At 34.2% G+C, this 21725-nt stretch overlaps 1 protein-coding gene and 1 long non-coding RNA gene across 6 annotated transcripts in view; both read left to right on the top strand.

Moving 5' to 3' along the window:
* The first annotated feature begins 3099 nt into the window (after window positions 1–3099).
* LOC129876085 (tubby-like F-box protein 8) lies at window positions 3100–7599 on the top strand. 5 transcript variants are annotated; one of them, XM_055951391.1, is made up of 7 exons: window positions 3100–3221; window positions 3583–3643; window positions 3780–3973; window positions 4602–5093; window positions 5188–5275; window positions 5640–5772; window positions 6658–7599. In XM_055951391.1, the coding sequence occupies exons 4-7, from the start codon at window positions 4746–4748 to the stop codon at window positions 7367–7369; spliced, it is 1281 nt and encodes a 426-aa protein (XP_055807366.1). In that variant the 5' UTR covers window positions 3100–3221; window positions 3583–3643; window positions 3780–3973; window positions 4602–4745; the 3' UTR covers window positions 7370–7599. The 5 variants fall into 5 exon arrangements, with proteins under 5 accessions (XP_055807366.1, XP_055807367.1, XP_055807368.1 ...); XM_055951392.1 differs by lacking the exon at window positions 3780–3973; XM_055951394.1 differs by lacking the exon at window positions 3583–3643 and having other exon boundaries at window positions 3118–3221.
* Window positions 7600–18007: 10408 nt separating this feature from the next.
* Window positions 18008–21725, top strand: part of LOC129877261 (uncharacterized) — a 32453-nt gene continuing 28735 nt past the window's right edge. Inside the window, exon 1 of the long non-coding RNA XR_008763502.1 lies at window positions 18008–18387. This is a non-coding gene — a long non-coding RNA (uncharacterized LOC129877261). The remainder of the gene's footprint in view (window positions 18388–21725) is intronic.

The following is a 21725-nucleotide window of genomic DNA, read 5'->3' as shown; positions in this document are numbered from 1 at the left end:
AACAATTATAGAAATATGCCCCCCTGCCGATATATCCAATTCAAGGTTTAGGCGTAGTTATCTGATGTAGTTTTGCGGTTGCACTCTTTTTCCGTCGTCGACTTTTCCCTCTTTTGTTTTGAAACAAAAATTATGACCCATTATTATCAAACCTACTAACTCTAATTTAATAAATATGAGATAAGTGGTATAGGGTATTAAATAAATTACCACTTTAACCCATTAATTTAATTAGTTATTTAAATTCACCCCTCAACTAAATAATCATAGTTATCGAATAGTCCAAAATAACCATTAAAAATTTATGGAGTGAGTCTTTTATGAAATAAAAATCCCTAGTACTCAAAACGACCTAATGGGTCGTTATAATTTCAAGCACCTTTAAAGAGATAAATAGAGAAAATACTTGCAAACCATCAATTCATACATATGAAATTATTTTGCATCAAAATAGACCAATAATCATTAGTTTAATCATGATTCATGCTATTAAGTAGGAATAAGAATTACTCATAAGAAAATCTTATTTGAAATCAAGAGATTTAGTTGAAAGAGTTTTGCACTACATGGTGCAAAATAAACCCATGGATAAACATCCACATACCTTAGAGTAAATCTTGAAAAGAATTGGGTAAATAAACATAATTTATCATATAATCAAAATACTTTAGGCATGAGAGTGGAAGGAATACTCTCATTGAAACCTTACATACCTGAAATCCAAAGCTTTACTCAAAATCGAAGGACTTAATAAACACTCTTGAATCCTAGCCTTTTCTCCTCGCCGGAGCATTTTGTGTACTATCCGGAGTATATGAATCGCCAGAATAGTATTTCTACACTATTAAGAACTAAAACTATATTTTGAAAATAATTAAAGAAATGTATAAAGAGAAGTGTTGCTTGAGAAAGCTTGATGAACAAAATGATGAAATAAGATGGGTATTTATAAGTGTGAAGGAGGGACATAATAATAATCAAAATAATTATAAAGAAAATCTAAAAATTAATGGAGGATTGTGATGTCATGAGTTATGTCAAATGGAGGACTGTTGATGTCATGGGTGATGTCAAATGGATCTAGATCTTTTATGGTTGGTGAGATGAATCTTCTTTTTACAGAATACCCTTTTTCGGAGCTACGTTTGAATAAGATAACTTCCTAATTAGGATTTGGTGTCTTATATGAATTGTAGATATAGAAGTTTCCTTTCATGTCGTTCAAGAATCAACTGATTTGGAGAATCCTACAGTGAGATATGATTTTTCTTCTACAAATACTCCATTTTGTCACATCACCAGGTCTTGCAAATATTAATTTATTTGACCTACTCAAACTCTGAATCTTAAGATATGTTCTCACAAAAGTTGTAGTTAATGATGTTGTGGTTACTCAAAAATTTGAATTACCTAATTTAGATCATCCTATGAAAAGTTATGCCTAAAATACATCCTCAAAGGATGTGATCCTAGCTCAGAAAACTCTTCATCAGTCGTCAAATGATTCGTTTGTGACTTCCCCCTTTCGGAGAGTTTTCAATCGCGACCCAGATCGAAATGTTATGATTCACTCCGGTGTTGCTTGCTGGTGGAGGTTGGGAGTATCTCAACTATGAATAAGAAGTCCTCCACCTACTCTCGTGTGACGATATCTATGATAGTGAAATTAAGGAATGAACAATTGCAACAATCATGTTCAAATTTGGAATAAAAACCTCAATGCAGCCTTCATTGAGCCCCTTCTTCCTAACCAGAAGCAATATCATTTTCATCGAAAATTAGAACATCATATATAACGTTTTTAGGGGGTGTTACATACAAGAGAGATAAGAAAGACAATAGAGTTATGATTATGAAAAGAATAATTATAGGGGAAGCTCAAAGGATAAAATAAATAAGGTTGAAATATGAAAAGACTAATAATGCAAATAATGTAACCTTTCATCTTATAACTTAACACCTTCCCATTTTTAATTTTAAATAATAAAATAATATGTTATAATTATTATTTAATATTTAATTAATTAAATATTATAATATTTTAATTTAGTGTAGGGGCAAAATAGTAATTTAATTTTGAGGTTAAAATCTTTTCACTTTTGATATATGATTATATATGATGATGATGATGATGATATGATATGATGATATATGATGATGATGATGATGATATGATATGATAGATAGATAGATATTTATGAACAAAAAGTACAATTTAAAAATTCAAATTGCATGTCTATTTTTTTTTAAAAAAAAACTTTATCTCATTTGATTTTATAATATGAGTTCAAATCATGATTTTATCTCACACAACCAAATGATCCTTAATTAATACTATATAGAAGAGGCTTGAAGCACACATCTCATGGTCGACGTGCCTGCTTGAGCTATGTGTTTCCAAATGGGGGCCCACTTCAAAATAATTATTTTTTTTTGTTTTAATTTATTTATCTTATTTTCTTTTTTAATTCGCTATATATTTATTAATCATTTTAATAGTACTATAAATCATAATAATTACCAATTTATTTTTTTTGTTATATATTTGAAAATTACTTTAAAAAAATTATAAATCACAATAATTAAGAATATAAAATATTTCACTGTCTAATAAGATACTACATGCAAACACCTCTTCAAATTTTAAAATACATTATATATTTAAAGATTACACTAAAATTTCTATAATCACAATAATTAACAATTTAAAATATTTTTAAAAACGTATAAAAATTATGGTTGAGTCTCTATCAGTGTCATATAAATTAGAACAAATAAAAAAATATATATTATTTAAAAATTACGTAAAAATATACTCTAAATCACAATAATTAACAATTAAAAATCTTTAAAAAATTAACAACTTAAAATATTAATAAAAAAAATAATCAAAAATTTTGGTGGACTTTCTAAATTTCATCAAAAATGAAGTGATGTAGTATTTCTCACAAAAATAAAAGATGATAGAGTTGTCCAAACTGAGAAACCAAAAAGTCAAAAGGTGCATTTTTTATTTCCATGGTAGTTGCTGTATTCTGCTCACGTAGTGACCAATTTAATACTATTTGTACTATTCAACTACTGTATATACCACCATTAAACAATACACAACTCCACTGAAAAGTATGCATACAACTTTTATTTTGTTTACTTTGTCTTCTTCTTCTCTCTCTCTTTTGAAGTTACAGCATTCCAAATCGAAAGACAAGCGTTTCTTGGAGGTTGACCCACTTTTCCTTTTTAATGATTTACTTCTTCTGTCTTTGCTAAAGATCTCTGAATTTTGATAATAGTTCTTCTTTCTAAGGCACAGATCTCTGATTCTGATTCTGATTCTTGTTTTTAACCATCAGATCTTGTCTTTTAGGCTATCTTTATTTGTGTCATCTTTCAATTTTTAGCCTTTCTGTATTCAAAATGTGTAGGAACTCTTGGGTTTTAGGCTTTTATTTATGCCAGTTTTTTTCTGGATCCCTTTTCTAAAATTTGCTCTAGGCTTCGCATCTTCTGGTTTTGTTCCTTAATTTGATATTAACTGGTACTATAATGTTTGTGTCTTTATGGATTTATTTATTTTTGTAGAGAAAGTTATTCTCTTGGTTTCTGCAGGAGTGCCAAAATTAGCTTATAACTCTTTTAACAGGTTTGTTCTAATCAGGCTTCCTCTTGATAGATTTGTATCAGTTTGGTTATTATATGTTTAAGTAGTAAATCTCATGAATCTATGGTGTGTAGACTGAAAATTTTAGACCTAATCTTTTGATTCATAAATGTGCCAGGGGAAGAGATTGGAGTTGCACTGCAAAAATCACAAGTTGTTTGTTAATAAAAATAAATAGAACTCTTCTCTGACTGGAAAATGAAAATGAACCAGTAAGAGCTTGGCGATGGCTTCGAGGTTCCATATCACTAGGCTAGGGAAATTATAAGAGGATCGATAACAACTTTACAAAGCTCGACCTTTAAAGAAAGGGTATTTTTTTCCCTGGTACTTGCAAGACTATCCGTATTTCCTTAGATTCAGCTAGTTGTTCCAACTGCTTATTGGAATTTTACATGATATTTGTAGCTTAACAAGTTGTGAATCAACTTTAAGATTCTATGCAAAAACAGTTTTTTATCTGTTCTCTTTGTTTTGCATAGATTTAAATCGGAACAATTTCTGATATCCCAACAAGTAGTTGAATTATTCTTTCTAACTAGAACCTTGATGGAGATTGCTTGTTTTTCCTTCTAGTGCCTGTGGTGTGTTGTCAAACATTAGTAAGTTTACATGATTTATTTTTGTTGGCTTCTTGGCTATGTGCTGGAATTGCTGAAACAATGCTACATCAGAAAAGCAGTTATCTTTCATATGTCCCATCAGTTCTTGTCTTGCATCTAAGTGAGACAACTAGCATCACTTTAAGAATCTTAAAAAGTTGTATCTGATAAATCTCATGTGAATAACTGTACTTTGGTATCCTTGTGAAGGTTTCCTTTTTCTACTCTCTTTCCTTTTTCTTTTGTCTTTATATGCCTTTCGTGCTTCTCTCTCTTTGCTTTTCTTCTTAGCAACTTATTCTATAGTGAAACATGATTTAGTTATTGCTCTTTTGCAGCTGTGTCCTTTGACAAGTTTGCTTCTGCTAACTGGAAAAGCTTTATATTTTAAGGAAGGGAAGAGAGAGAGAGAGAGAGAGAGAGGGAGGGAGAACTACCATTTATTCTGGTGTTTGGGCATCTGTCTATAGTTTTGCTATTAGATGTCGTTCCGCAGTATAGTTCGAGATGTAAGAGATAGTTTTGGCAGCTTATCCAGGAGAAGCTTTGAAGTAAGGCTCTCTGGACATCAAAGGGGTAAATCACACGGTTCATTTCATGACTTAAGTGACCAGCCACCTGTTAACCAGAACAGTTGTTGGGCTAATCTCCCACCCGAACTACTTTTTGATGTAATCAGAAGATTAGAAGAGAGCGAGAACTCATGGCCTGCCCGTAAGCATGTCGTAGCATGTGCTTCAGTTTGCAGGTCATGGAGGACTATGTGCCAGGAAATTGTTAGAAGTCCTGAAGTTTGTGGAAAGCTTACTTTTCCAATATCGTTAAAGCAGGTAAGGAAGCCCACCTTACATAGTGGAGAAGAGTATTTACTAACGGTAATCTTTTGGAGGAGAATTGACGAGTTTGTTTATTTCTTTTATTCAGCCTGGGCCTCGTGATGGAATGATTCAATGCTTCATCAAGAGGGATAAATCTAATTTGACTTACCATCTTTTCTTGTGTCTCAGTCCTGGTAAGAATTCTTTGTAATTTTGCTATTGTGGGGCTGATAGGGGGTTGATGTCTTGTTAGTTTATGATATCTTCCAAGCATAGATGAGGCATAAAAGGTAATGGCGATTCAGAAACATGTAGTCAAATGATGGCATTAATGCCTTTTTCACTATTCTCTCGTTAGCTGTAATCTCCCTTCCTCCCCACCTCCCCTGAAAAGGAAGACCCAAAAAGAAAAACTCATGTTACTAAGACTTTTCTAGGGCGGACTGCGATGTGTGATTTCCTAAGTACTTATATTTCCAGTTGCAATTTGAGATTTTTTTGCTTTGTTGCATACAAAGTTTTCCAGAGTTTGTTAAAAAAATTCTGCTTCATTTGTAGCTTTAATAGTTGAAAATGGAAAATTCCTTCTCTCTGCAAAGAGAACAAGGCGGACTACTTGCACGGAGTATGTTGTCTCAATGGATGCAGAAAACATCTCACGATCTAGCAACACTTACATTGGAAAATTAAGGTAAAGCAGAGGAGCTATTTATTTTCTTTTATCCTGTATGTTTCTTGTGAGATGTTTCACGAAATACTAATGTAAAATGAAGACATTCTTTACCCCTTAAACTTCTCAAAGAGAAAACCTTTCTCCCAAGTTAGCCTTGCATCAAATACTAAGCACGAGCATTTTAAAATGCTTGAAATTAGTATTACCTTAATTAGTGCATTAGTACATACATCAGGAACACAAGAAGTTATGTCCAGCTGGGGTAGGGGGTGGGGGGAGAGTGTACCTGATACCATAACATCCCAGATGTCTTAGACAAACTTTGGTCTCAAGTTCTGTCAGGTATTACATATCATTGGTCTAGGGTATAAGATCCTCTCTCCATTCTATTCAATCTAGTACAATTTGTTCTTCCTTAAGGATGGCTGATACTGATGTATTCCATCCAGTACAGGATCCTCTCTCCATTCTCTTCAGCCAGAGGAAGTCCATTTGAGAATGGCTGATGCTGATGTAGATTAGGCTGAAAGTTATGCTAGCTAAATATGCCTGTGGGTATTAAAAAAAAAAAGAGGACGTGCAGGAAACTAGATTATCCACAAAAAAAGGAGCCGAGGAATTTCTATAAGACAGAAAAAATTAAGTTCCCTTAAAGTAGAAAGACAAGAAATGTGAATTTAGTGCATAATCTGACTATAAATGTTGCCTTCTGCTGTAGGCTTGAGTGATACAGCGATGTCTGCTGAACTGCTCTAAATAACGGATTATGTGATTTATATTTCATCTAACGCAGCTTTGTAGTGCTTATATGCACTTACTGGAGTGTGAAGTTGATGTTTTTCAAGTATTTATGATTAATGAGAACGTGTTTTGAGATGTATATAATACTGCTGTTTATTGCAGGTCAAATTTTCTGGGTACAAAATTCGTTATATATGACACACAGCCTCCATACACCTCTGCAAACATCCCGCCTCCAGGCCGCACAAGCCGCAGATTCTATTCCAAGAAAGTCTCTCCTAAAGTCCCAACTGGAAGCTACAGCATAGCCCAGATCAAATACGAGCTAAATGTTCTTGGAACACGGGGTCCACGGAAAATGCACTGTGTCATGCACTCGATTCCTTCCTCAGCAGTTGATGTGGGTGGCTCAGTGCCTGGACAACCGGAGCTTCTCCCAAGGTCCCTTGAGGATTCATTCCGGAGTATCTCTTTCTCAAAGTTACTCAATCATTCTGCTGAGTTCAGTAGCTCACGGTTTTCCGATATTGTTAGAGCATCATCCAGTGCGGAAGATGATAGTAAGGTGAGACCCTTGGTTCTAAAGAACAAGTCACCGCGTTGGCATGAACAACTGCAATGTTGGTGCCTAAATTTTCGAGGACGGGTGACAGTTGCATCTGTAAAGAATTTTCAGTTGATAGCAGCCAACCAACCACCTGCTTTGGGACCGACAACCTCTCGGTCAAGTCAATCAGATCATGACAAAGTCATCCTGCAATTTGGCAAGATAGGGAAAGATATGTTTACTATGGATTACAGGTATCCCCTATCTGCGGTTCAGGCTTTTGCTATATGCTTGAGCAGCTTTGACACCAAATTGGCATGTGAATAGATGATTAGGATGGATACTAAAAGAAATTAACCGCAATTGACTTTGTTCTGGATATATTATGCCTACTTTATTTTCCTTTTCGCCAGTAGAATTAGGGGTTGTCCCTAATCTTTCATCTTGTAAAAAGACCTGATTATAATAGTGGCCCTGATACATTTATTTAAAGCCACAAATGAATGTTATTGCTACTCCGTGTCCAGCATGCTTATGCTCTGGACTCTCTTAGGGGTTCTAGAATCTACTTCATCTTGTAAATAATCTTGTTTGTAAGCTTTAGCAAAACTAACTTGTTCAAAAGTTTGAATAAAATGCCTAAATTTAATGGGGTTAAAGCATGCATAGTACTGGAATTTCTCGTAGTTCCTTATTTTCAAACTCCTTAGGCCTTCAACCCTATTCTCTATTTTACTCTCAAGTAGAATTCTTTATATAGTCACTCATATTTTGGAAATTGTCCTATAATATTACTTTTGTTTATTTTAGGACCACAATATCATCTAACTATTTCTATTTTTTTAAAATATACTCCTTTCCTAATGAGATGACGTGTCACATTATTTATTATTTATTTTTTAATATTTTTAAAAATTAATTATAAAAAGTTATTATCTTATTTATTTGAGTACATTAAATTAATATTATTAGTACACAACTTTTTTGTTATGATATCAAAATAATGTATATATATAGCTAACGAATATGATAAGCTACACTTTTAGTTTTACAATGTATTCCGTTGAACTATTATAAAGGCAAAATTTTATTTTGATTATTTTACCTTGTTAGTAACATTTTAGTTTTAATTTTTTTACGTGATATGTTTAAGACACAAAATTAAAAGATACTTTTTGTATATTTGACATATGTTTGATTTTAAAATCACAAGATTCAAAAAGTCTTTTATTTTCTTAAATATCGTGAAAAATTAAAATAGGACAAATAAATTAAAATGGAGAGATTATTAAATAAATTACTATAAAATACAAATATGAATACACAAATTAAGTGCATGATTAATCTATGTATTTCGTACCCGTACAATGCAAGGATATTATAGAAGTCCATGGACAAATATATTGATTCAAAATTTAGATATTTTATTATTATTTTTTATTTTAAATTCAAATTTTATGTTATATAAACATTAGGATAATACTCAACTTTCAAAATTATTACGTTGCTCTTATAAATGCTCTATTAATACATTACGGAGTTTATGATGAGTATTTTTGTCCTTAGTTTTTTTGTTTCTAAATAATTTTGCGCATTCTTCATAGTGAAAAATAGAAGGGGAGTCTTGAAGTAACTGGTAAAGTTGCTGCCATGTGACCAAGAGGTTACGAGTTCAAGCCTTGAAAACAGCCTCTGGTAGAAATGCAAGGTAAGGCTGCATACAATAAACCCTTGTGGTCAGGCCCTTCCTTGGACCATGTGCATAGCGGGAGCTTTAGTGCATCGAACTGTCTTTTTTTTCGTAGTGAAAAATAATATTAGTCATTTTAAATTATATATTTAAAGTAACACATTTTTTTTTAAAATAATTTAAAATATTATTAATTCGAGATGAAAGTAGTATACATTACAACAACAACAACAACAAGCCCAGTATAATTCCACCATGTGGGGTCTGGGGAGGGTAGAGTGTACGCAAACCTAACCCCCACCTTGAAAGGTAGGGCGGCTGTTTTCGAAAGACCCTCGGCTTAAGAGAGAAGAACAAGAGCAGAAAAATAAGAAAAATAAGACATAGGTCAGTAGAGCCAAGCATATCAAAAACATTATAAAAATATGAATAATGAGAGCGAGAAAGTCAGGGTAGGAAAGACCGGAAAGAAAGGAGCATTAACTACTATAGATAAATAGGATACCCAAAGTAAACCGGTCCAACAAATGTAAGTAGTAATCAAATGCAGAAATCAAACGTTAATAGACAAATGAGCCGATCACAAGGACCAAAATCAGAATATGTCAATATTTGAGGGACAAAGAGTTATGTTAACTATTGCATAATTTAATATCCATGTATTATGAGGGTAATATGTTCTTAAAATAGTGTAAATGTACCATATTCCCTATATGGAAGGGCCAGAAGGACACGTATTAATTGAATGTTAAATATGCTTAGTCATATTATCACAAGGACCAAAATTAGAATATGTCAATATCTGAGGGACTAAGAGTGCAAATTCCCTGTTCCCTGTCAAAGATAAAACTGGCCCATGAAGAATCTCAGCTCACCAAAAGCACAGAGGATAACATTAAGAAAGAAAAAGGGGGATGGTTTACCCAAGGTGGATTCAAAGAAAGAACAGGGATATAAATAGGGGTACATTTGTAACACCCATGTAATTTCTGGAACCATCTAATGCCAAACAAGAATGTGTGATTACAAAGTTCAACTGAGCTGACCTGATACACTCACATCCACATATTTCTAGCACATAGTTACCTTTTTTGGCAGTTTCTGCTATCGTTATATAAATAGGCATGGAGATCCTACTATATTGTGCACATCACGAAATTGGAGAAATTGTCAGATAAACTTGTTGGAAAAGTAGTAAAGATAAGTTGAAAAGCATACTCAGAAAAGCCCGGTGCATAAATCCAGAGCCACGAGTGTCACTGCTGAACACACTTCTATAGCCGACTAGCCCTCTTAAATAATATATATTTTTTAAAATGTTATATTACATTAAAAATAACTACGAATATTAGAGATTTAATTAATGGTCTTATATGATTTTATGATATGTTGATTGTTAATAGTATAAAAAAAAATCAAAGAGTGAAATAGAGAGGATAAATAGTAGTTCTTCAACCTTTCTATAAATGGTGAATAGAGAATGAAATAGAGGATGGTTGGAGAAATTATTTTCTATTTTACTCTCCAAATATAAAAAAATAGAAAGTAAAACAGAAATAGAGTGGAGATGATCTTAGACTATCGGACATGGTTGGCTGGTCTGAGGAGGAATATCTTGTGGACCATAAGTTATGGTATTGAAGATCAACAAACAAAGTGCATTTACAATGAGAATGAGATTTATAGTTTACCCCTGGTATGTGTAGGTATCCGGTATACGGGTGTTCATGGTTTGGTTAAAAGACTATCCAAATTGAATTCGAATCAAATCAATTAAAAAAAGAGTAATTTTAGAGACCTTTTTTTAGGTTAATCTTATAAACTCATCTCTCTTGTGGTTTCGAATAATACATGTACCTCTCTTATTTTGAATTTATTGTAACTAAATTTTTTAAAACTAGTTAAGAGTACGTGATTTGATGTGTGTATTGCATTAATTAACAATAAATTAATATAAAAAGAACTAATTATTGTTTAAATGTTATATTAAGTACAAAGCTTTAAATAATATGACATAATTTATTTAGATAAATAGTGTACTTAAAGAAGAATATGATAACTCACCATCACACTAATAATTAAGGGCAAAATTAAATTTATTGAACAAAATTTCAGCATTGATATCAAAAGTTAAAATTATGTTGTATTACTACATGAAAACACACTATAAATAATGAGTTAAAGGAAAAATAAACTATATAATAGATGACATAACAATATAGCACAACTCTTTGTAACAAATTAACAATGAAAAAAAGGATGATAGTACCTGAAAGTTGCTATGAAAGAAAACTTAAAGTCATCTAGCAGAAGGATAACAACACCATAATTTTTCCACTAAATCAATATCTAGATATTTTTTTCAAACTCCACTTTCATATAAGGTATTATTATGCTGCCAAAATATGTCTAAAAGTGTTTGCAGCTAAATTGGTAGAACGAAGTAAATATTTATTAGAACTCTATTTCTATGTATATATTTAGAGTATTTCAATTAGTTGAAAGATCTATTAGCTATCATATTTGTTATCACATACAAAATTATGACACCATAGACCATAGTAATAGAAAAAAGATTTTTTAAAAATATAATATTTAACAAATGTTTTGTATAAAAATATAAAAATTTAGAATTTTTTTATAAATTTCAAATTGAAAAATAATCACGTGTAAATATTACGGGTATTAACTGTCTTATTTCATACTCTTTAATATGTAAATTAAATAATAATAAATTTTATACACATTTGATCTTATTATTTCCCTTTTAACCTAGACTTCCCCAGCAACTTGGGATATGAATCAAAATTCCCTTTGTTGAATAATTAAAGGAGTTTTCCAATTGATCTCTCCTTCTCTTTCCTTTTTTTTTTTTCAAACGAAAACTTTAAACACTTTTTCACTCTTCATTACCCCCCCCCAACCCACTCCTTCTTTTTCTTCCGTTTTTTTGTTTTCATAAATAAAACTTCGAACACTCTTTTGACTCTTTGTTGCAATATTATTCATGAGGAGTTTCGTACTTATTCTCTTCTTTTGTTTTCCTTTTTAGCCTATGGCAATTTTGTTCCCATAATGCTATAATTAAAAAAATACCCCTAACCTAAAAAAAAAAGAACTCCTAAAACGGGAAAGAATTTTATAATTTAGAAGTGTTATAAAAGGACTTCTAAAATTGGAAGATTGAAAGCATTAGGAGTTCTCAAATCTTACAAATAAATAAAAGATTTAATTGTTAAAAATTAATTAATTTCAAAGTCTTAAATATTAGAATGATAATTATTTGAGGAAAATAGTAAATGCCAATTTTATTTATTGTAAAGTGTAAACCCCAAAAATTTATTTAAGACCCAAATTATTTTTCGTATGCGTATAGGTCTGAACTAGATGATTCCTAATTGTGCATATTTTATAGGATAATTTTTTAGTGTGGGGAGAGTTTTGGAGATGAATTAAGGTCATATGAATCCTCCAACACAAAGTTGAGTTGAAAGATTCTTTACCAATTGAGTTTTGGTATGAATTGTTATTTGGGTCAAGTTTCAACGATCATATCTCTTAGAATATGTTGAGTTATGTGTCTCATTACCTATCCAATTAAAGGTTTTTGAGACTTCTTTCCAACTCCACCAACCATTCGTAAATTTGAATGCAGAGTAAAATGTTATAATCATTTTATCAGAGATGTTGCAGTTTGTCAGAAGCGACAGCCCGTCACTTGAGCGTCAATCTATTAGTTGAGGCTGTCACTCGTTCCTGTGAGCGTGGAATTCTGTTGATTTTACTTACAGAAAAGGATCAAAAATGCCCTTAAACTATGTGAAATGAACAAAAAAGCCCTCTGTTTATCGTTTGGTCCAAAAATATCCTTGCCGTTAATACTTTGGTCCAAAAATCCCCCTTTTGTTACTTAATGGGTCAAAAAATGCCCACTTTTCAAATAAATATATAATATTTATTTTCTTTTTGAATGCATAAATTTCCTACTAATATTTTTCTATTAGCAAATATTTATCTTACTTCAATCCAAAAAAAATTATAATACAAAAATATTTCTTATTTTATTATCATTATTTTTTATCGTTATCTAAATAAAAATTAATGATGAGTTTATGATCATATATATATATGCTATTATCAGTTAAAAGGATACATAAAATAATTCTATTTTAATTCATAAAATGAGATTAAGAAGAAAAAAATTATTTCCTACATTTTATTAATTAAAGTAGTTTTAAAAGAAAAAACAAGAATAGAGTTTTTTAAAATTAATTTTTTATTCGGAACAAGATGTGTTTAAGATAAAAAGAAATAAAATATTTATTCGAAAAAGGACATTTTTGATACATTTCGTAACAATAGGGACTTTTTTAACCAAAGTATTGACGGCAATGACAATTTTGAACCAAATTATAAACGGAGAACATTTTTGTTCATTTCACATAGTTTAAGGACATTTTTGATTCTTTTTCGTTTTATTTATAATGAGGGTAATTTTGTCCTAAACCCTTTGGGGTATATATATGACCTTATATACAACTAAAGATCCCTTTCAGAACCTGGAAGTCACTATTACAGAGTTGCTACCAAAATAAAACGATGAGTATAAGTCTCAAAAGTGGACCAATATATATATACAACAAATGGCTAGTCTCAAAATGGCAAAAAGACAGGCCATCCATGCTGAAGGAGACAAAAATGATCCCAAAACATCAAATGCTCACCCTGGTCTTCGAAATTGACTGCAACTGCTCGATCTATCTGTGACGGTGATTGGTGCTCGGTCCTACATCACGAAAGTAGATGCAAAGTGTAATATGAATACCAAGACAATAGGTACCCAGTAGACATCATAGGTAGACTGAGAAAGAAAGGTAAAAGCAATATGAAAAAGAGGAATAAGCCTAGATAGAAGTCATAATAAGCAGCTAAGGTAAAGAAGGTAAACATCCATACGAATCGGAAGATACAATCTAAGAGATCTACAACTAACTATACCCAACTGGGCCCTTATAGTCCCAGCCGGGCCATTCCTGTGCAAGTTTAAATAAAAACCCAAATGAACTCCCATATGCCCATCGGATACACAGATTAGCTATAACTACCAAGAATTAAGAACTAAAAGTCTACGATGTCGAGAGCCGAATAATCATATCATTTCCGAACCAAGATTCTCCAACAATCAATGAATCAAGAATATTCTAGGGATTGAGGCTGGGACTGGGACCCAAATACTCACCCCGAATTCTCAATTTGGTCAAGGCTAGGGATGCTCATCATAATACATCGGTACGGTCGAGGCAAGGACTGAGACGCGGATACTCACCACACTAACAAGTCAGTGGAGGTTGGGACTGGGACTCGAATGCTCACAGATAATTTAACCGATGGTTCCAAATATTCTCCTTTCCAACCGGAAGCTAGTAGTTCCTAAGGATTCCCTCCATCGTGAATTAACTGGTATATCGCCAGGACTTCAATCGGAAATGAAATAAGCCGAACACGAGGTCTAGTATCACCGATGCATCTCAAAAGTCGCAATCATAGGAAATTATGGATAAGGTTGTTCAGGAGAGTAAAGTTACCATCTAACTAAGGCCCAACTATCATACACTAGTCTGCTACGCCATTTTACAAAGATCTAAGCCCACGGGATCGATGTCAGGGCATCTAGTGCATGTTCCAACAGCCTATACTAAGGTCAACATGATCCACAATACCAAATATATGAAATCGACGTCACTTAAAGTGCCAACATTTAACAGAAGAGATCACATGCTTTCAATTATCTGAAATGGCCGATAAAAGCCTAACACATGATTTCTACACCTAAGATATATAGATAAACTGGGAATGGCAAGTTTCAGAAGGCAAAAACTAGAGGATTACAAATCCACTATGAGCTCTCCATATCTTGATGTTCACATAAAGCTAAGAAGACCAACATTTCATTTGCATTCCCTCACTCATCATGGAGCCCTTTTATTTATTTGTATCTTTTTTGTATACTTGTTCCTTTTCAATTTGGATATGCCATTGCTAAGTCATAGCTTACTTGAATAGTACTAGGTAGTTTCATTTCTTTTCTTACTTATGTAAGGGGAGAGTCTCCCTTATTTATGTTTTCTTAGTCGCTTTGTATCGAGAGGAGTCATCTCATTTAGTTTCTTAGCTTCCTAGAGGCCCTTGTATTCTATTGTCTACTATTATCCAGGTACACTACAGAGTTGTAGCATCCAAGAACAAGTCTCTCAACCACACAACAATCTGCAGACTTTCCAATACAATCAAACTTGGAATTCTTCAGCATCCAATAACCTGAAGCAACATGCAGAGCTGCAGCAAGCTACATCAGCTTATCCAATTCACGAAAGCTACTTCAAGTTGTCTAAGTATTACCATATACTTGAGAACACACAACCAAAGTTACTTCGAGTTGGACAAACAAGGGATGACAAACGTTAGAAGAACAAATCTGAAAAAGACCAAACAAGACTCATTGTGCTTTGGACTTGTTTCCTTAGAGTTGCAATGGTCATCTTGTAGATGTTCCTTACTTAATGAGCTCTCCATACTTAATGTGTTGCTGAATCTTCACATTTGCTCTCTCTAGTTGGTTATAGCTCCTTTAAGGATCTTGTAGTTAGGACTATTTGTAAAAGGGAGAGTCTCCCTCGTTTATTGCTTTCCTAGATATTTTGAATTGAGAGGAGTCCTCTCATAGGGTATTTCTCTTTTCTTGTATTTAGGAGGCACTTTATTGTATCGGGAATGAGTTAGCCGACCTTAGTAGGTTAGCCGACTCATGAACCAACTTAAGAATGGAGGTAAGGTTTATGTCCCTCTCCTTGTACTTTTCTTTTTTTATTTATAATAAGGCTTGGGGGTGTGCGGCGCAACCCTGACCACAACGAGGGGTGAGATCCTTGGGTAAGGTCTGTTACCCCAAAAAAAAGAAAAAATACCTAATATATACAGATAAGCTACCCAACCCAAATTCCATCAATATCAACATGATTTCACACATTCTAGCTCAATCTAAAGAGAGAAGTCATAGCCTACCTGTAGGTCGATTGCACGCGCTCCAACTTAAGGAATCTGAGCTTTCCTTTTCCGAACGACCTTGGAATTCTCCCATGCTGTTAAAAATAGATTCACAACATCACTACGGTCGTTTAGACACTAAAATCACAATATTTAAAGATGAAATAGTTTCAAATTCTAAAATGAGAAATGTGGGACCCGCATCCAGAATTCTAGAATTGACCCTAAAAATTAGTCCAAAATAGCACCGCGATTTCAAGTAACAAATTGAAATGCACCTCGCGGTTGGAAAATAACACTGAGCATGCATCAAAATTCCCACATTTCAAGCTAAAAACAAAGATAGGCAGCATCTAGGAACAATAATTTATCCAAAATGAAGCTCCTACGACCCAAAAAAAACCAAGCATTCCACAATGTTCCTTGCATAAAACCCCACAATTTTGCCTCGAGAATCACTAAAAATGGAGCTAAAATAACCAAGAAACAATCACCCAAAATTCATCACATTTACAACTCGAAAATGCTAAAAGACAACAGTTAAATTAGCGAATTTACCTCACATGAAGCTTTTAATCAAGTTTCTGAGCTCACCAATGAATTCCTCACGCAATTTCCATGAACTTAGGCCCTTGGATCACCAAAATTGATCGAGAATCGGAGGAGAAACCACTGTTTTAAAATGGCAAGCATGGCTGAGTTCGTCTTTGGTCTCTTATTTAAAGACCAAGGATTTGACCTTCGCAAACGCTGCCTAAGTGTCCCGCGAACGCGGAGGCAAAAAAGACAGACTTTCACCAATGCGGCCCAGACCCCAAGAATGCAGAGACCAAAATCCTAGGCCTCTGTGAACGCGGCCAAGGGCCCACGATCACGAAGAACAATTTCGCTTGCACTAGATATCAATTGAAATTTTGATTTTCACCAAGTTGAAATAATCTGACGGGGTGCTCGAAATTTATTTGGAATTCCGTGGGTGAAAACGAGATATGATATCCCACCAAATTTGATATTTTGGACTCAATGACGCAGTTAAAACTTCCATACGAGGTCATTACAAATGAAAGTGGGTCCCATACTCGAGTGTCATTTTGAGCCTAATCCCATAACAGGCCTCGAGATTAGACCAAAAGCCTCGAGAAGCGAACAAAGGGTCATTCTAGACTAAACTCGATATTTCAAAATTGATCGGGCTATCAAAATTTTAATTCGAGTGCATTTTTGAAGAATGTTGACCAAAGTCAATAATGGGCTAAATTTCAAAGGCAAAAGCACCAAATGACCCCAAAATCATATCGATTATCTCGATACTCATGCCGATAATGCTACTAGGCTAATTTGGCCATTTTGGAGCTGATGGAACTATTAAAATTCTGTTATGATATTGTTTACCTAAAGTTATGACCGAAATTAATTTTTCAAGTTATAAAAGCTCCAAAATAGGAAAACATATCTAAAACCCAAACAAACGACTTGGCGACCGAGTTACAGGTGCCAACATGTCATAAATGGCTTGGGATCACTATAGGAATGCTCTAAAAGATGAAATTGAAGCAGTATAAGGAAAATCACCTTGAGGATCATTATAACATCTACTACTAAAAAAACTTTCATCTGCAAAAGTAAAGACAAAGATATACCTGAAGGTTTATAAGCTAGGGAACTGCTCCCGCATCTCCTTCTTGGTTTTCCAAGTAACCTCCTTGATTGAACGATGGTGCCACTAGACCTTAACCACAGGGATGGACCTAGAACGAAGCTGACGAACATCTCTGGCTAGAATAGTAACTGGCTTCTCAAAACAAGTCAGGCGATCATCCAATTCAATAGAATCATATCGAAGCACGTGAAACTCATCTGTGATGTACTGTCGCATAATAAAAACATGAAAAACTGGATGTATAGCTAAAAATGCTGGAGATAGAGCCAGTTCATAAGTAACCTCTCCAACTCTCCTCAGAATCTTAAAAGGCCCAATATACCTGGGCTAAGCTTATCCCGCCTGTCGAATCTCATCACACCCTTCAAGGGCGACACCCGCAAGAACACCCGATCTCCAACCTCAAAGCACCTATCCTGAATAATCCGGACCTTGGCTAAGGCATCCTGAAGTAAATTTGTACTATGCGGCCTAGGCTCTGAAGACTCGAACCAACCAATCGGAGTGCAACAACGCCTACCATATAAGGATTCGAACTGGGCCATCTGAATACTAGAGTGGTAGATGTTGTTGTACGCAAACTCCGCCAAAGGAAAGTACTGCTCCTAATAACCCTCAAACTCCAATACACAAGTCTGAATTTGCCTATAAATAACAATGTTTTTCACCTCCAAAAAGACATAGAGTACACACCTAGGAATCGATTGAAAAAAGATACAAAAATCGATTGAAGGCATTCGAAAAAAAGACCCAGAATTCACATCCAAGAATCTATTGGAAACTGATTCAAAAAGGCATTCAAAAAAAATTCACTGGAGAACTGAATCAAAATTGATTCAGAAATTGTTTGCTCTCTTTTTGGGGGTTTTCCGGTTCTCGAGTTTGAGTTATAAAGCTGAGTTCTAATCTAGACCCTGACGAAAAGTCCCCTAGTATGCTGCTCCAAAAAAGGTACACTGCCTTGCCCTTATTTAAATCTTCTTTTCTTGTTCAAGCTGTAGTTGGTCGTTTTAGTTGAATTTTGATAATTTCCGTAAGGATTAAGTTTCTTTGCTTGTTCAGATTTTAGTCTTTTACTTATAGTACAGTTAGTTTTCATTTAACAATGATATACATCTCCTTTATGCTTACTTTGACTTGAATACGATTTAGGATGTGTATATATGAATCATTGAGAAAGTGTTTCTGGTTTAAGTTTCTGGACAACAATATAGCCTAATCTTGTTCTGAAAAGTCCTAGTTTAATTTTTGTTTACGAACGTTGCTATTTTTGGTTCAAAGGCTGTTGTTGGTTATTTTAACTTTAAGATCTTACCCTCTTAGTTGAATTCCCTATTCGTTCTAAATTCGTAGTCACTTGGTTTAACATTTTCATTAGTTATGTTTTGGAATTGCTATGATCTTCTATTATAAAACATGTTTTATCGAGCATTTGCATGATCTGGTTGTCCATTTGTGTTTTCAAAATTTTACCGAGTTTGCGTTGGTTGGTCTAGATCTGATTCACAAAGCTCTAGTCTGCCCCCTTCCCATATTTCCCCTTATCGTCTTAAGATTCCTTAAATTAACTTTCATTCTTGAAGGATATTAGCTTAATCTAAATGAATATCATTCAGTGTATGTAAGAATTCCTCTTTTATCCCATGTATAAGATAGCTTAATGGCTTCTGTACACGCTCTACAGCTCGAGTCCTTTAAATTTAATTCATAGTATATGTTTAGTTAGTCTACAGCTTTGACAAAATATTTTAGCTATTATTGATTGTGACATGCTTATGGATTAATTCTAATCTTTCAAGCTTCAAGTTGATCAATGCCTATTCTGAAAATATATTCAAGATTTGATATCAAGTTTTGGATCACTGCATTTCTTATTACTACTTGAAATGCATACATCATTGAGTCCTTCATGCTTTAATAAGGATTAAAACTTTAAACAATTGTATTGTGTATCTTGAAGTTACTTTGACCAAAGACATGACTATAAGAGTTTGAGATACAAAATTGTCATGACCCAGTTTTTCAAGTCATGATGACACCTACCATAATCCCATAGTAGGTAAGCCAGACCCATAATTCAAAACTACAAGTAATGGGTATAAGGGTGAAATGATAGACAGAGATAAGAGAAACCGAATAAGTGCGTAAATAAGGAGAAAGATAACCATATATACAAGAAAAAATTACTGAATCCCTCCCAGAACCTGAATTCACCAGTACAGAGTTACTACCAAAATAAATGAGTACAAGTCCCAAAAGTGGACCAAAATATATATACAACACATACTAGTCTCGAAAGTACAAAAGACAGGCCATCTTTGCTGAAGGAGACATAAATGATCTCAAAATTTTCTATACCCAATTGGGCCCCCAAAAGCCAAGCCAGGACATTCATGCACAAGTTTAAATAAAAATCTGTACGAACCCTCATAGGCCCGTCGGGTACAGAGATTAGCTACAACTACCTAGCATTAGGAACTAAAAGTCTATGATGCTGAGAACTGGAGAATCATATCATTTTCGAACCAAGACTTTCTAAGAACCAAGAATGCTCTAGGGATCGAGGCCGGGGCTGGGACACAGATGCTCACCCAAATTCTCAATGTATTCCAAGCCAGGAATGGGACCCGGATGGTCACCATAATATATCAGCACGATCGAGGTCGGGATTAGGATCCGGATGCTCGTCGTACTAATAAATCGGTAGAGGCCAGGACTGGGACCAGATGCTTCCCCAACAAGATTCCTGAAAAGAAAAACAATTCACACAGAATAATAAGCTACAATCAAACATGCACCAAAATCAAAACTTAGCTTAAGAACACTAAAACCCAAATAAAAGAGAGAGAGTTATCTCAAACAAAGCCTTAAATCTTGGTTCTGATCACACCACTGGAATCCCCTCGAAAAAACAGTCTAGCCTTTGGAATCACTTAGATTGCATCTAAATTGAAGGAAAAATTGAGTCTCAAAGATTGATCTCAAACTGAAATTGGACAAGAAATAGGCTCAGGTGTCGCAAAAGTAAACACCCGGTGGTCACTTAAGCGACCTCCTCAAAGAGCCGGGCTTCGCTTAAGCAAGGACCCTGTTGCTTTAGTGACCACTTTTGGAGTCACTTAAAACACATCTAAATTGTAGGAAAAATTGAGTCTCAAAGATAAACCTCAAACTGAAATTCAAATAAGAAATAACCTCAGGTGTCGCAAAAGCGAAACCCCAGTGGTCTCTTAAGCAACCTACTCAAAGAGGCGGGCCTATCTTAAGCGAGGATCCTGTCGCTTAAAGCGATGGGTCACTTTAGCGGCCACCTATTGCTTTAGCAAAACCCGCCCATGGGGCCTAGTCATTTTATAGACCTCTTGTCTACTTTAGTGGCACTCGCTTTGGTGACCAGAAGTCGCTTTAGCATCGGCACAGACTTAGCTGGTGCAAAATGGACAGCATGTCCAAATTCTCCGATAGGGTACTCAGGATTTGCTTAAAATCTTGTGCGTGCAAATGAGCTATGCTACACTACTAAATTCGACGTTTTGGGTTTAATGGCGCAGTCAAAATTTCCATACGAGGTTGTTATGACTGAATGTGGGTCCCACTACTAGTGTCATTTTAAACCAATTTCCACCGAGGGGCTTAGGGTAAGTCCGGAAGCCTTAGGAAGCAAATGAAGGGTCGTTCTATACCAAACTCGACATTCCAGAACTAACCGTGATGTCAAAATTTTTATCCAAGTTCATTTTCTAAGAATATTGACCAAAGTCAACCATATGCCAAATTTCTAAGGCAAAAGTGTCAAATGGCCCCAAATTCATACCGATTGCCTCGATACTCATGCTAACCATGCAACTAGCCTAATTTGGCCATTCCAGAGATGATAGAATCGTAAGAATTTTGTTCTGAGGCCATTTACGTAAAGTTATGATTGAAGTCAATTTTTAAGTTATAAAAGCTCCAAGATAGGAAAATGGGTCTAAAACCCAAAGAACGACCAAGCAATCTAGCTACCGTGCTAGCAGGTCATAAATGACCTGATGTCTCTACAAGAAGTCTCTAAATGAAAAAACAGAAGCAGTAAAATAACTTGGAGGGTCATTACAAATACCTACTATAACCCACCAGTAGGTAAGTCTAACCTTTAGCCAGAAACCAGAAGCAACGGGCTATTAAGCAGAAGAGAAACATATGTAGCAGAAAAATGATAGTAATAAAAAGAAAGATAAATAAACTTAAATATATCCAAGAACCATCCCCAAGATCTGGCATCAGTCAATATTTGAGAATCTAATCAA

Source organism: Solanum dulcamara, chromosome 12, assembly GCF_947179165.1.
Source record: "Solanum dulcamara chromosome 12, daSolDulc1.2, whole genome shotgun sequence".
Lineage (NCBI taxonomy): Eukaryota > Viridiplantae > Streptophyta > Magnoliopsida > Solanales > Solanaceae > Solanum > Solanum dulcamara.
The sequence above is the reverse complement of the archived record's forward strand: the minus strand, read 5'-3'. Positions and strand labels throughout refer to the sequence as shown.

What these genes read in the sequence shown, in the direction of transcription:
- LOC129876085 (XM_055951392.1), top strand. Translation starts at nt 4,746, where the DNA reads ATGTCGTTCCGCAGTATAGTTCGAGATGTAAGAGATAGTTTTGGCAGC. An exon ending in TTCCAATATCGTTAAAGCAG is followed by an intron (nt 5,094 to 5,187) that starts GTAAGGAAGCCC and finishes TCTTTTATTCAG; the next exon opens with CCTGGGCCTCGTGATGGAAT. An exon ending in ACTTACATTGGAAAATTAAG is followed by an intron (nt 5,773 to 6,657) that starts GTAAAGCAGAGG and finishes TGTTTATTGCAG; the next exon opens with GTCAAATTTTCTGGGTACAA.